Source organism: Lethenteron reissneri, chromosome 29 (genome assembly GCF_015708825.2).
Source record: "Lethenteron reissneri isolate LAM-NWPU_2019-01 chromosome 29, ASM1570882v1, whole genome shotgun sequence".
In the NCBI taxonomy this organism is placed as follows: Eukaryota; Metazoa; Chordata; class Hyperoartia; order Petromyzontiformes; family Petromyzontidae; genus Lethenteron; species Lethenteron reissneri.
The window spans coordinates 479,517-495,489 of NC_083807.1; the positions used below are offsets into that span (position 1 = coordinate 479,517).

The following is a 15,973-nucleotide window of genomic DNA, read 5'->3' on the forward strand; positions in this document are numbered from 1 at the left end:
TGACTCCGTGCCATGGGGAACAGGAACCCACCGTCTCCTGCTGTATCTGTCCCAACTGATGACGGTCGCTCGTGATGCGATCGAAACGTTGTGATCTATGATTTATCTACCCACGTGACTTTACCGAAAGAACCAAAGAGTATGGATTCCTGCAGTCACGAAAGCTTCATATCAAGATTGTCATACTGATATTTCATTCTCAGAACTGGAACTTAACCAAATTAAGTGCAGACACAAATCATGTAATGCGATGGGTGTATTGAGCAGTCATCGGTGACAAGACTGCAACTATCAATTCACTGCATCTGAGGATCCGGTTTCATCACAGGCAGCCGCCTGGATTCAAACCCAGGCTCTCAGCGGTGCCGGCTCTGTGTTCTAACTCCTGAGCCGTCCAGCCACCTCATCTCAGAAGCTCCTGCCCAGAAGGTTGAAGCGCCGCACGCCACGCACAGTTGGAGTCGCACACAGCTGCCGAGTGGCGCTTGAACATCGCCGACAGGCTCCTTTATTGGAATTCATGTACTTACATTGGGGTCGGGTAAAATGGGCATTTACAGGTGAAAGGAAAGGAGGGGGGGCGCACGCCTTTAAATCCTAACGGGGCGCCCTTAGCAGCTCGTACTAGGGTCACTATGAGCAATATTAGTATTATCGGTACGATGGTGATATTCAACATCACTGTGGAGGGTGCGAGCTCCACACAGTCTGTGCAAACGTCTACATTGAGCCACGAGGGTATGGGAGGCCTAGGCTCGGAGGCTTGAGGGGGCCCCAACAGCTTGGAGGGTTGGGGGGCTCCAGGGAGGAGCCTGCCTCGGAGGCCCAATGGCCCTGGGAGTCGCAGGAAGCTGTGTCACACGGTTGTTCCCCATGGCACGGCCTTCACGCGGTAGAACTTGGTTCCCAGAGGGACCCGGAACCTGTTGTGGGCCTATGAGCACACACAAAAGACAAATTCCCCCCCATATAGCCTCAAGAGAATGTTGGGGCAAGCGCTGTTAGTGAGCACACGAGGCGGTGGGTGGCCAGCACCACGGGGCCGATTTTGTCTCCCGAGTGGCAATGTTTACACATCGCACCAGGTACTCATTTGAGGGTGGGTCAACAAAGGGAAGGCCCAGGACCCGGCTTAGATTATTGTCACTGGTGTTGGCCGCGAGCAGGTATCAAACTTGGGTAGTGGGGTTCGAAGCACGGCATGCTAAACACTGCACCACTGCTCCCCACACGTGAACACACAAGCACACGCACGCACACATAGACGCACACAAACAAGCACGCAATCACAAATACCTCCTGTGTCGGGTATACAGCCGGCATGGCGCAAGAGGGGGTGGTGTGTGTATTATTGATAGACAGTGTGATGGTGTGTCTGTGTGCATAACAGTGTGCGCACGTGATTATGTTTTTGTGGTGGTGTGTGTTATGGTGTAATTGCACATGCTGTGACTGTTGACATAATGCTGTGTGATGGCGTGTATGATTGATGGTATGTCTTAGTCTGACGGCGTGTGTGGAGTGGCTGAATGTGGGTTGACATCCACCACACACCTTCTTTGCCTGGCAGTATTCCTTTTCCACCAGCTTTCCCAGAACCCACGGCTTCCTTACCTCGCCTGGAGCTGCACATACACACACACCATGAGGGCAGGGGGTGGTTTGAGGTCACGGCAAGGTTACACCTCCATGGCCCAGGGTGGCGCAGTGGTAACACTCGTGCCTCACAGCAAAAAGGAACTGGATTCGAATCCCGATTTGGGCAGATTTCTGTATGGAGGTTGTATGTTCTCTGTTTTGCGTGGGTTTCCTCAGGGATCGCTCGTTTCCTTCTATCGCTAAAACAACCCAAGATAACTGGAATTGCCAAACATTTCCACGTAAAAAATTACCTTCAAAATGACTCAATTGGGATTACACGTAGCAACATCATCCCCTACTGCGACAACTTGGCAGGACCCTCCTGAAAAAGAGTCTTGAGACTCAGCGAGGGTTTCCTGGGTAAACAGGCATCATAATAAGAACAACACAAGATTAATGAGACGCAGTCCAGAGAGCCAAACGTTCCCACTTGATTCCCGAACTACTTAGCCACGAGAGCAGCTCGAGCAAGCTCGGGTACACGGGAGTTGGCGGGGACTGGGCCACATGGTCATCGACCACTTGAATGCATTTCCCAAAGTGGAACTTTCGCTAGCTTTCTTAGTTAAGGCAGGAGAAGTGACGGGGGTTAAGGTCGCAGAGACATGAGACAGCGATGGATGGGAAGGCCTACAAATTAAATGGAGAAAAACATTTAACACGATTGTTTTTTTAATGCAGTCCTTAGTGCCGAGACCATGGACTCGCAATGCTTGAGAATGCGGATTAATCGCAGGCTATGGAGACCGAATCCAGGATCTCAACGGTGCCGGCTTGATGCTCTGACCCCCGAGTGACCAAGAGAAGCTGGTTGTTTGTGGGTGCATTCACCTGCAGCGAGGCCAAGCAGGTCCAGGCAGTCGGCGTGCAAGAAGCACAGCGTGGGCCCCACAGTGAACAGCACGTAGTTGTCGTAGCGTTCGTCCAATACCACCAGCACCACATCTCCAACCTGGAACCTGCATGTGGACAGCACGCGCCAACTCAGTGCCCGTGCCATGTGGCGAGGTCGCGTCGAACATGGTGCAGCAGTGCGGCGGCGTTTGCCCCGGTGGAGCAGAGCGCCTGGGAGCCATACTCACTCTCGGATTGAAATTTTGTCCGAGTGACGAGGCGAAGCTGCTGACAAACTCTGAGACATCTGTGAGGGCCGGGAAGGGGGGATGATAGGCGACAGAGACAGACGCAACTCAGTGCCAGAGTAAGAAGCACCGTGGAGCACATTCACCCGATTTCACTCCATGAAGAGCACACGGCCCGAGGTTGTTCAGTGCCAGCACACTCACCATTTTCTCCGGGGCGGCACCATCCTCCTCCTGCAAGCAAGAGGGAACGCACCGTTAACCGAGCTCAGCAGTGGTTGTTATTAAGGCACCGCTCAATTAAATGATGGCCTGGAAAAATTAAGGCCGTATATACGTATGTTTAACTTATTTCAGACTTTACGTAGCCAACCATGCTAATCAGAGATACGGGGGAAGGACAAAAAATGAGACGCAAAAATCAGTTCACGATTTGCCCCACGTCGTCACCTTCTCGCCGTGAACTCCGGGCGGCACCTCGACTTTATCCTCCTCCGAGCCGAAGGACTGCACCCTCTCACCCTGCTCGCAAGGCTCCAAGGCCCTGGTCACCGGGATGGGGGGTGCCGTGCCTGTGGCTGCCTCCGGAGCCGGGGGGCGGGCAAGGACCACGGTCGTCTCAGACGAGGTCCCCGGCTGCTCGGCCGGGCCATGCAGCTTTGCCAGCGTCTCCTCCAACAACTTCTTCTCCTCGAGCAACGCGGCACGGTCGGAGGACAGCCTCCGGATGAGGTCTGGGGACACGCACGGCCAACGCACGCACAGATCAACATATGCGTGCAACCCCAGCGGTCGCACGTTCACCGCTTGTTGCAGAGGTTTGTGTTTCGAAACTGGCAGGCTGCTCTGATTAATACTGCAGTATGCATCAACAATTAAATTCTACGCGCAGCCTGTTTTACGGTGGCCATTAAAGTTCTGTTACGTCAACTGTAGATCAAACCCGGTGTCGGCGTCATGGTCCAAATTTGGCAAAGTTGAGAAACTACTTGCAATTACTTAATTGGGTCATGTTATAAATGTAGCAATGGTCGCCCGCCCCACCCCCAAGAAACCCACAACTGCAAAAACTTAGCAGGACCTGCTTGAAATAGGGTCTCGAGACTCAGCAAGAATTTCCTGGGAAAACCAGCAACATAGTGAAAGAATATTTATGTACGTCGCAGAGCGGCGCGTGCGGCGTGTGCACGCGGTTACCCCGGTCATCCCTCTGCTGGGCCTCCAGCGTTGCGAGCCGACCCTGGAGCTCGGCGAGCGCGTGGTGGTGGCGCCGCTTCTCCTGGGCCAGGACACTGTTGAAGCTCGTCTGCACAGACACACAAGTACGACCGCGAGGGCCGAGAAGATTAGTTGATTGTTATTAATTATTATTACATGGTTTACAAAGAAAACCTTAGCGTCTCAAGACTTTGAAACTGTACGCAGTAGTGGGCAATGTTTGCCTCTACAATCCCAAATGAGCGATTTGCATTGAGATGTTTTAAACCGGGGTACCTGGAGGAAACTCGTGCAGAACAGGGGTTGAGTGTACAAACTCTACGCAGAAAGGCACCGGAGTCGGAACTTGAACCCAGGCATTCTTGTTGTGAGGCACGAGTGTCACCACTGTGCCACCATGCCGATTAAGTCGATTCACCGACTAAATTTTGGAATGTTTCGTTTTTTCTAGTCGATTACTCGGGTCCCTTTAAAAATGGTGCCTTCCCCAACAACCTGCTTCCTGAAGGCAGAAAACCCCCTACATGTCATGCCCAGCGAAAAGCAGCTCATGATGCTGGTGAGATCATCGAGCCAAGTGCATCACCTCCTAGCTCTATTCACCAGGGTGTGATGGGCACCGGTCTGAGTGGAGAGAGGAGAGAGGGAGCGCTGTGGAAGTGGGGAGAGTACGGAGAGCGAGCGCTTTGTGAGTGGGGAGAGAGAGTATTGTGCGAGTAGCACCTGGTGCTGAGCCTCCAGCTGGGCCCTCATTAAGCCCAGCGCCTCCCTCATCTCCTGCTCCAGACTTTCCCGCATGGGGTCCAGCGTAGCTGGGGTACCAGACACTGGAGGGGTCCCAGCAGCAGGGTCTCCAGAAGAACTCGTGAGCTCCACGTCCCTGCCAACCGGGCACACGCAAGAAAGTATATTTGGTATTTATGCAATTCAAGTAAGCTCAAGGTGGGCAAGACGGAGGGAGTTGGAGCCAAGGACATGCCATTGGGCACGCACTCAAAGACACATACGCAAGCACGTAGGGGGTGGCGAATGAGGGGCCGGGTTGGAGAGCATCTGGCCGAGGGCGTTGCTCACCCAGCACGGGGAACGGGCAGTTCAGCCGTCGCCATCTTGGGCAACATCTCCGGGTCGTCTGGGAGGCTCTGAGCAGGGGGTGGCACGGGGCCACCATCCTCCTCTTGCCCTGCATCCTCGCTGCCTTCCTCACCCCCCTCCACCTCATACTTGGTGTCTCCCTGCTCACCTCCCCGTTGCCCCTCAAGTGTCCCACTCTCCTCGGCCGTCTCGCACTCTCGTTCCGTACCAGCTGCCCCGGGTGCGGCGTCCAGAGAGGGTGGCGACTCTTCCGGGCTGCCTGTCCCTGGGCTCGGTTCTGGAGCATCCGTCAGCGACCGCCGCTGCTGCTGCTGCTGCTGCTGCTGCTGCTCCACGGCCTCCAGCTGCAAGGTGGCATCCGCCAGCGCGCGCTGCGTGCGCTCCAGCTCCGCCTCCATGATCTGCGCCCTCTCTGCCATCTGCCTCTGCAGCGTCTCCGTCTCACGCAAACTGCGAGCGCTTGCTTCGCGCAACTTCTCGCACAACGCCCGTTCCGTCTCCACGCGTTCTTCCCGGGCCTGCACCAGCGCCGCCTCCAGCTCCTCCTGGCGCCGCTGCCCCTCCTCCTCCAGCTCACGTCGCGTCTCGGCCTCCCGCTCGAGTCGGCCGAGGGTCGCCTCCGTGTCCCGCTGGGCGCCGGCGAGCATCTCCGTGAGCCGCCGCGTCTCCTCCACCAGCGCCTCGCGCCGCTCCTCCTCGCGCCGCAGCTGCTCGTAGAGCTGGGCGCGGTCGGCGTCGGCGCGGCGCGCCAGCTCGCGACACCTCTCATCGTACTCGTCGCGCAACGCCTCCAGGGCGCGCCGCTGCTCCTCCGCCTCGCCGCTCTGCGACGCCAGCTCTAGCTGCAGGCAGCAGCGCTGGTGCTGTAGCTCCCCCACGTCGGCGCGCAGGCGCTCCGCCTCGTCCGTCAGGCCCTGCTCCCGGGACCTCCACGCCGCTTTCCCCTCGGCCAGCGTGTCCCTCTCCAGTCGCAGGCCTTCCAGCTCGGCGGCCGAGGAGCGTAGGCGCCGCTCCAGCGAGTCGGCCCTCTCCGACGATTCTCGGAGCCGCTCCTGGGCCTCCTCGTCCGCACGGCGCCGCTCCTCCAGCTCGCGGAGCCGAGCCTCCTCGCGGTCGACACGGGCTCGGCGCGCCTCCTCCTCCTCGGCCTCTGCGCACTCCCTCAGCCGGGCCACGTCGCGGCTCAGGGCGGCCAACACGGCCGCGGCATCTTCCCTCCCGCGTGCCGCCGCGGCCCTCAGACGGGCCAGGTCGCCGGCGAGCGCGGCCAGGCCGGCACGAGCGGCCAGCAGGCCCTGGCGGTGGGCCTCGACGGTGCGGCGTAGTGCGGCCGCTTCCGAGGCCGAGTCGTGAAGGCGCTTGCTGTCGATGGCGTTGATGACGGAGGCGTAGAGCGACTCCATCATCTCGGGGCTCTGTGGGTCGCTCAGCAGGGCCCCAGGGGAGATGGCGGCGCTGCCCTCCCCCACCACATCCCTCAACTGCCCCACCTCCCTCACGGCCTCCACCTCCCTGGCCCCCCCCAACTCTCTGACCCTTCCAAAAGCTTCACCCGCTTCGGTCAACTCCCCCACCTCTGCCACGCCCCTGACCTCTCCTCCTCTCACCTCCCTCAATTCCCTCGCTTCTACCACCTCCCCCATGGCCGACACGAAATCGGCGCTCCCGCTCGTGAGCAGCGAGTCGAGGGCGGGCGCCGGTGGTGCCGCCGGCGCGATCTCGCGTCGCCCCAGCTCGCTGAGCGGGCAGGGAGGCTCGGCCTGGAGGCTGCCCAGGGATCCCAGCGGCTCGGGGGGCTCGGGGGGGGCCGTCACGGCGGGGTCCGACACGAGGAGGCCCGCGGCGGACGGCACCGACTCGAAGCCGTAATCCTCGAGGGAGGCGGCCTCTGCCTCCTGCAGCAGCGGGGGGGCGCCGGGGGACGGTGGCTCCCCGAGGCCCCCCCCCACCTCCTCCGTCGCCAGCGCCCCTGGTGGGCCGGCACATCCTCTCGTCACTGCCTCCTCCGCGACCGGAGCCCACGAGTCCGACGCCGGTGCGGCCTTGCGCGCCGAGGGCGCCGGATCTCGATCGTCGCTCGCCAAGCCTGGAAGGACGAGCCCCTCCACAGGACCTGGTGACACCTGCAGCAGCGGCAGCAGCGGCAGCAAAAGACATGCGGTGAGTGACGCCGGAGTGAGTGACGCGGGGTGAATGACGCCGGGGTGAATGACGCCGGGGTGAGTGACGCCGGGGTGAGTGACGCCGGGGTGAGTGACGCCGGAGTGACACCTGGGCGAGCGACTGTGCAGGTGAAGGGCGAAGGAGTCCCTCTTCTCCACCCCAAGGCGCGATGGGATGGGACGAAGACACCGCTAACTCCATTCCAGGCAGCCTGCACACATACGCAACAGCATACACACGGGCGTGTCCGCATTAATGCACATTCATGCGCTCACATGCTCAGACACAGGCGTGGACACTCGCACACAACCGCGCACACACGACTGTATTCGCACAGACATGCACGCCACTCAATCTGGCCTTCATAGGTGCTCGCCAACAGCAACTGCCCCAACAAATTACGAATGCCACCCGGGAGACCTTTGTCTGTGCACGGTGTGTACCTGAGGTAGGGCTGCACCTCGTCGGGACACCGCGACTGCAGGAGGCGCAGGTCGTCGAGCGAGATGGACGGCAGCTCCGAATCGAACGCACGCGGGTCGCTCGTCTGAAACAACCGCGCACAGCCACGCACTACAACGCCGGCGCCGGGTTGCGGTGTAGGGATAGAGGCTGGTGAGGGTGGTGCAAGTGTAGGGACTGGTCCTGTGAGGTGGAGCGTTATAATATGGCAGGTTTAGTGCGCGGTTAAGTTTATTGGTATAAGTTGACTTGTTTAACGAAGAGACCAGGATGGGTCTCATTTGCAAGCATGACATGAGTCAAGTGATGCACATTGTGGTAGGTATGTATGTTGAACTTCTTTCGTACAGTACGTAGCCAAATGTGCTAATCAGAGGTGCGAGGGAAGTGCATAGCTCCAGGGGCTTCCTAATGAGTGTAGTGCGTGTCCATGTGTATAGCGTGGGGAGTGGGAGTTCAACGGTTAGCGTACTGCGCTACAAACCCGGCGACCCGGGTTCGTTTCTCGATCACGTCCAAAACCAGTGACGAATATCTAAACCGGCCCTGGGTCTCCCCTAAGAGCGGTAGGCTGCCGCACTTACACAGAAGGAGGATGGAGGCCATGACTGGAGGCCACGGAAGAGGCGGTCACGCAGGAAGGAGCTCCCTGAGGACAGAGGCACGGATCCACGCAATCAAGCAACAAACATGACAATCAGAGTGCGACGTGGAGCCGTCGCGTGGAAGAGTGGCACATGGTGGTACGCGGTGACACTCTTACCAAACACGCGTCCAAAGCTCTCCCGCTTGGCTCGCTCGGACCTCGTACACCTGCCTGCCCTCTGCCACCAGCGCGCTGGCCCACTGCCCGGAGGCACACAGTATACGAAGGGGGTGGGAGGGGGAGAGGCGCAGGTGAGCACACAAGAAAGCCAGCCCACTGCCCTCATCCATCGGCTGTGTGCGGGAGCGAGCTATTCTGCTCGGTGGAAAGCTCCTTCTTACCTGGGAGTAGTGAGCGGCGAAGGTGCGCCTGCGCACCACTTCGGAGATGGCCAGGCAGTAGAGGCGCGGCGCCGCCGAGAGCTGGGCCACCACACGCATGCGCCCCTCCAGCCCCCGCAGGACGTGCCACAGCACGGCCAGACGCTCGCTGTGCTGGTCCAGGTGGTGCATCATCAGGTAGCACCACCTGGGTGGAGACAGGGGTGAATGAAACCACGCACCTGGCTCGGCTCTTTCACTGGCTTCACCCATGAAGCACGACATCACAATTTTATAACGAGAGGCCCAGCCGACTGCCGACACCACGGCCCAGAGCGCTGGCCGCCAAGGTCGTCGCGCCAATTCCACAATACGTCGTACGGAAACACAGCAAACACGCTCGCTAAAATGGTGTAACGTGGCATCAAGAAACATCGCAACAAATCTTTAGATAACAATTAATCATCATCCATGATCAATCTACTTTTGGATGAATGCCTCCCCAAGCTAATAATACCTCCTATGGTCCTGACCCAGACAAAGCTGCTGGGGACTGGGGGCCATGGTTTACGTGCGTCGGTCATGACGAGGGGGCGGGTTGACCATACTTCACCACGCCTGTCAGTGCGGGTTGGTGAAAGGACCACGTATTTGTCTCACCTCTCATCGCGTATCCGACTGCTATGGGTGCTTCTATCCGGTGCGGCTACTCTGAAGTACACGGCACTCAAGCATCTTCGCCCCGCACGGCAGTACTCCGTTGAAGGTAATATTGCACACTGCGATTATTTTTGCTCATTTTATTTAACCCTGGCCCTGCTGCTGGGTGCTCACCGGAAGCGCACGTGCAGGTTGTCGGTCAGCTGCTGCTTGGCCAGCACGCACGTCTGCCTGGTGTCGAGCAGCTTCTTGTGGTTGCCCAGCATGATGAGCAGCTGGTTGGCATGGCTCACACACAGGTCTGGCAGAACCGACGGGTCGTTCAGGTTCTCCGCCCGCTTCTGGTTTGCCAGGAAGCCCTGCCCACCGCACCACACCAGCCACACCGCTCCATGACACGACACTCTCTGTTCTTGCACCGCCGGATCTTATTCACCCACGCGATGCGCCGTGGTGGCACGAGGCTCCGCAAGGCTCCACATTGTCAGTAGGGAATGGCGCATGGTCACTCGGCTATATTAGATGTTGGGGGCTACTTTGCTAAGATCCCCTAACCCACTGGTTCCCAACCTGTTGTCTCCAAGCAAGTGGGGGAGTCATCTCACGGAACTGTTGCCGATGTTACGATTTTATTGACAAAACCAGATTTTTTTTCTGGATATTTGGCTGTGAAAATGTTTTAAGCATAGCAGTCGTCCACGGGTCCAGAAAGGTTGGGCAACCACTCCACCAATCCATATCCAGATGTGTGCCCTGTGATTATGAGTGCTCTGGAACACGAAGGTGTGTTCTGGAGTGTCTCGGTATACTCGTGAGCGCTCGCGAGTGCTCGGATGCATCACCTGAGCGAGCTCGCCCTGCTCCGACACGAGGGTGCGGCAGGTCGCCAGCACCTGGTCCAGCGCATAGAGCCGCTCCTCCAGCCCCTTGATGGCACGCATCGGGGGGTTGTCAGCCTTGGCCAGGCACCTCGCGGCACTCCTGCAGGAATGGCTCAACCACCGCCGGCTCCAGCTGCTGGGGCCCACACACGCTCGATGATCGCTTAGCCAAACCGCTCGCGTGTGTACGCGCACACGCACGGGGTGCACGTGTGAAAGTATACAGTGTGCACTATGCCTCTGCTTTTGTTTTTCAATTTATTTTCTTTCTTCGTGACTTTACCGAAAGAACCAAAGAGTAATTCCTGCAGTCACGAAAGCTTCAAATCAAGTAAGAATCAAAGTGTTTATGCATTAGCTCTCTCTGCTTCTTTTCATCTGCAAATGGGGGACAGCACAATAACTCTAATAAGGATGATGCAATATCAATGACACGTTAATCGAGTTGTGTTGCTATGTGGAACTTACTTGAGAGAGAAAAACGCTTACATTGATCGAAGGATTGCTCAAAACCTAGTGACAAAAACCAGTGCTAAAATAGACCCGCCTAAGCATCCCAGCCCTTCTCAGTGGACCTTCTTAAGAGCCTTGCTACAGAATTACTTGACACACACATTTTAATTATGACAGGTTTCTTTGCAGTCATTGGGTACTGTGTTGAGACCATGAACTCGCTTTACTTGACAATCCGGCTTAGTCAGGGGTGGCTGAAACCTGCATGCCAACCCAGGATCTCAGGGATGCCGGCTCAAGTGCACTGAAGCGGCCATTCAAAGCCCAGTGAGCACCCAAAATATTGCTAGTTCAGCCTGTTTGTGTATGTGTGCGTGCATGCAATTCAATTGATGGCCATAACTGTATATGTGTCAGTATCCATCTCTGTGTCAGTGCCTTCGTCTCTGCCTGTGCCTCTGTGTCCGTGTCTACAGAGGAGGCTGTGTGGCTCACCCTGTGCACCGAGTCAAGGCACTTCTTCACCAGCGTCTCCACGTCGTTGGGCCGGTCCTGCACGTTCACCCAGTCCAGCAGGGTCACGTTGAACGGCTCCTGGGTGCTGGTGGTGGGCCCCGCCGCACTGTCCTCGCTCGCCGCATCGGGCCCCGCCCTGCCGTCAGCACCGGCGGGCGACTCGATCGCGATGTCCGTCGACGCTCCATCACGGGCGCGAGGAAAGGTCTCGCCCTCGGTGGCACCACTCAACCCGGCGCCGGCCGGATACCCCCCTGCCTCCCCATGGGCGCCGTTGTCCCAGCCGGTCTGCTCTGCTCCGAGCTGCTTCTGCCGGCGTTGAATAGGCGTTGCTTTCCCTGGCATCAGCGCTGGCGCCGCGGGAGCCGAATCCGAGCCGAGGGAGCTGAAGGAAGCGAGCTGGGAGCTGTCGTCGGCAGCGGTGGCTCCCCGCTGGGACCCATCGCGGGACATGCTCACTGTAAGTGACTGCAGCAGCGGGATCTGCGCCATCACTGACACAGCGCTGCCCAGCCTGTGCCACATCACTCCGTCAGGGCAGGCCAAGGCACACCACTACAGGTGATGTCAATTCTGACGCACAATTCGCGAACTTGCTCCAGTTCATCATCGAAAAGCCGTGGCTGAATTATTTGTGTTTTTTTATGTACACGTTGGTTTATTAGCTGCTTCTCATGGGTGACTCAAAAAATGGCAGTCAAATTATTTAATAAAAAATAACATCAGATGACATTCCGCCTGTCTTGATTCCCATTCTACATCTGCAATAAAGAAGGTTCAATATCCATATTTTTTACATTGTCTGTGTTGTTGTATGGGCTACACCTCCCCATTACATCCAACACATTTGTGTTTAATGACATGGCAGGCCCAGCGACTGGAAGGGGGGAGTACGGAGAAAGGGAGCAGGTTGGGGGGTTGAGAGTCAGGGAAGCTGGAAGAGTGGGATCTGAGAGAGGCGTGAGAACTGGGAGAAAGAGGAGCCAAAACAGAGGGGGGGGGGGGGGGGGGGTTTGATCAGGATAGCAGGGACAGCTGGAAGGCAATGGATCTGGAAGGATGTGGGCAGAAGGAGTTGGGAGTTTGGGGGGAGTTGGGGCCTCACGCGTTGAGCTGCTCTGTGATGGAGTCGCGGGCGGTGGAGAAGGTGGCGTAGGCGCTGGAAAATCCGTGCAGCAGCGCGGCGTATCCGCTCATGCAGTCGTCCAGGTTGGCCATGATGGCCGCCCAGCCCTGGTGCTGCAGATGCTCGTCGTGCACCAGCGTGCGGCAGTACTCACTCAGCCGCTCCGCAAACTCTTGCATCTCCTGTGCGGGCGTGTGCACGTGCGTGTGGAGAAGCGTGTCGGTGAGCATAAATGTTTCCGGATGTGTTCATGCGTGTGTTGATGGGTGGGCAGCAGTAATGGAGCAGTGAGCGCACTGCGCTATGAACCCGGAGACCAGAGTTCAATTTCCGCTCATGATCAATAAGAGTGGCAAATATCTGAACCGGTTTCGGGCCCTCCCCTAGGTTGATCCAGCCTCCAAGGAGTACCTAGTGCAATGTGTAAACATCGCTAGGCAGTCGGGCGTGGTGTTGGTCACCCACCACATCATGTGTCGTTCCGGCCTTCAGAGGTGCTGGCTAACAGCACTTGCCCCAACAGTCTGTGTAGATGAGTGCGCATTCGCAGAGGGCTCTCACCGCCGCAAGCTGTGAGCGCGAGGCCACGGTGTTGAGCACAGGTGGCATCATGAGCGACTCTTCCACACGCAGTGCCATCTCCGTCTCTGCCGGGAACACGCAGCGTGGCACTGCCGGCGCCTTGTCCCGTACGATCATCTCCTTGCTGAACAGGAAGATGGGGTTTGTGTCCTGTACACACGGGGACACGACGAGACGCCAATTCAACTTGGCGATTTTGTCGCTAGATCTGATGACCTTTTCGGTGTCCTTGGCAACAATGTTCTAGGGAAGCACATTCTGCGGCTTTGGGAGCGATTCCGGCAAAGCATTGAGAATCCAAATACTAAAGGGATAGGATCTCTTCCCCCACCATGACCGGTGCAGGAGGAGACGTGGCCCCACTCACCGTTCCGGCGCAATAGCTGCAGACGCGGCGCTCCAAGGCCATACACTCGCCGCCATTCACCACGAGCACCTGGTGCTGCACCCCAATGCGGTGCTTTGCAGCAATGGCACTCTTCAGCTCGGCAACGCTGCCGGGAAAACACGTGCCCTGGTAAACATCCTCCACCACGAAAACCACGCACCACAATGCTGCTCAATCCCAAACTGTGCAAACGCCTTCTTCTTTAACTCTGAACAATTATTTACACTATACAATGCACAACTTCAGTCTAAGTCGTAATCCTGCTGCAATATCTGTGGTGGAGCACCCAGTTCCTACCTCATTGCACTTCTTAGTATTCAACATAAGGCAGTCACAGTGATTGAAATTCCAGCACTCGCTCACTGGCGGTCAGTCGCCTCCTCATCACCCTTCTATCGCTACTATCATAGTTACTGTTTCCGTGAACTTCACCCGTTAATTCCTACACCCATGTTGGAGACTGTCTCCCAGACTGACTGTTTTGTTTCATCCATGCTGTGTTCAACTACCATACTCCCTTATCTTTCTGCTTCTTCCCTCGCACTGCTCGAATTTGAAATTGCCTCCCCCCATCCAAGCGGTTATAGTAACCTTGGTCAACAAGAAGCTTAACGTGATAATTGGTTCTTTACCCTTCTATCTGGCAACAAAACTGACACCTTTTTGCAAGGAGTCATGTTTGCATAGACCGCAATACCTGCAGTCATAATACAAACAAAATAACATAACTCTGATAATGTGCACTGTCCTTGAAGTTGATTGGTCCACACCCGAGACAGCTTTCCTTAGAGCCTAGTCTCATATGGGTTGGACCATATGGGTTGGACCAACCCATATGAGACTAGGCTCTAAGGAAAGCTGTCTCGGGTGTGGACCAATCAACTTCAAGGACAGTGCACATTATCAGAGTTATGTTCTTTTGTTTGTATTATGACTGCAGGTATTGCGGTCTATGCAAACATGACTCCTTGCAAAAAGGTGTCAGTTTTGTTGCCAGATAGAAGGGTAAAGAACCAATTATCATATTTTTACTGGCAAATGAGGTCCCCATAGTGAAGAAGCTTAACGTTTTGGCCCTTTTCTCGGCAAACGTGAGAATAAAAACCCCATCAATTTAAAGCAGTGAGGGCGTTGCCGGGCGGCAGTAGTGATGTGTCGCAGTTCCGCCTTCTCCTTACCTCTGCACGGCGAGCTCCGTGTCGAATGTGAGCGTGGTGCCCGTGTTCACCAGGAACACGTACAGCTTCATGGCTCTGGGTTCCTCGAGCCGCTCACCACTCACCGTGGCCGCCACTCACCATCGACCACCGAACAGACACCCCCTGCCAGGGAAAGGGTGACACGCACTTGTTTGAGGTGCTGCACCGCTTTGCCCTTGGCGAATGCGCTGCTGCCGCTCACGCGTCACGAGTCTTGGCTGCCCCATGTTGTTGTTTTGGTCGTGAGCCGGCGCTTCCGTCACAGCGTGACGGAAGCCCCGCCTCACCGAGTCTGGCGACCCCGAGCTCCCTGGCGGTAGTTATCTAACTGGGCCCGCCCTCTACACCTGGGAGGGAGGAGGGAAATGAGAGAGACGCTGACGCATACCGAGTCACCGAGTCCTGCCGCGTCGCCTGAGGTGGGGGGGACGGGGATTCCATTGTTTCCCGAAAATCGAGAGCTGCACCTGGCGGAACACCGAGTGAAACAGCTCAACTCCACAGACCATAGCAAGAGGGAGCTAAAGAGACAGAGAGGATGGGCGGGAGAGAACTCAAGAGAAGAGCGAGATAAAGATACGCGATCGAGGCAGAGCTGTATGTAACACGGCGGGCCGACGCCTGCACCACAACACGGCCGGGGCGCTCGGGTTCGCGGGCATCATGTCGCACGAAACAACAAACAAGTCGCTCCAACAATATCCCCGCGACTGTCCATCCCTGACACCGCCCAACCCTGCCTACCGGGACGAACCCACACCCCAACCCCCGCCGCCCTTGACAACCGACACGGCCCTCACCGTGACACTGGGGCCCTCACCGTGACACTGGGGCCCTCACCGTGACACTGGGAACCCCCCCCCCCCCAGCTCGCTCACGCCCCGATGCCACCGAATGTCGCGGCCGTGATCGCACTGCAGCCGCCCGCCGCGTTCTTCTCGCGTGGCGGTGAGCGACACGGGGCCCTGGTCCCCCCCCCCGCCCCGCGTCCCTCGTGCGGCAGCTCAGGGCCGCGGTGTCCTCGCCCCGCGCGGCGAAGGGGGGTGAAGAGGGAAGCGGCCGGGACCGGGGCGGACACCGGCTGAAGACCAAGTGGCTGTCGCCTCCTGGAGGAGCTCGGAGAGCGGAGCGGCTACCAGACACCCCATAACCCCCCATAACCCCATGCCCTTCTCAACCCCCCTCATGCCGAAATGTAACCCCGACACGCCGAGCCCCGTGACGCCGGGGGAACCTCGAGGAGGCCCGGACTACGCCTGGGTCTCGCCTAGCGGCCCCGCCGGGAAGGGGAACCCTCACACGGGGGGCGTCTTCCCGGCGCCCCCCCCCCCCCGCCCGCTAACGGCGCCCGCGCTACGACGGCGAGAGGCGGCGCCACTCACTCAGGGCTCAGGGCTGCTGCTGCTGCTGCGGAGGCGGCCGAGGCGGGACGAGGTCACGGGTCCCCGTGGGCCCCGCGGTGCCCGCGACTCCCGCGGATCCGTGGTCCCCGCGCCCGGGGGAGGCGGACGTGGCGGAAGTGACGGAGAGCCGGAAGTGCG

General features: G+C 58.0%; 1 protein-coding gene across 1 annotated transcript; it reads right to left on the reverse strand.

Moving 5' to 3' along the window:
• Positions 1–492: 492 nt before the first annotated feature.
• On the reverse strand, positions 493–15,968 carry LOC133349100 (RB1-inducible coiled-coil protein 1-like). Its single transcript, XM_061562280.1, is given in 24 exon segments — positions 493–934; positions 1,555–1,625; positions 2,473–2,600; positions 2,724–2,782; positions 2,928–2,957; positions 3,174–3,457; positions 3,921–4,029; positions 4,665–4,821; positions 5,016–7,159; positions 7,308–7,410; positions 7,643–7,746; positions 8,246–8,310; positions 8,425–8,464; positions 8,466–8,507; positions 8,649–8,835; positions 9,462–9,646; positions 10,130–10,252; positions 10,254–10,301; positions 11,117–11,651; positions 12,243–12,445; positions 12,825–12,995; positions 13,213–13,339; positions 14,412–14,555; positions 15,815–15,968. Coding segments are annotated over 23 exon segments (5,064 nt in total). The 5' UTR covers positions 14,483–14,555; positions 15,815–15,968; the 3' UTR covers positions 493–856.
• Positions 15,969–15,973: the final 5 nt, after the last annotated feature.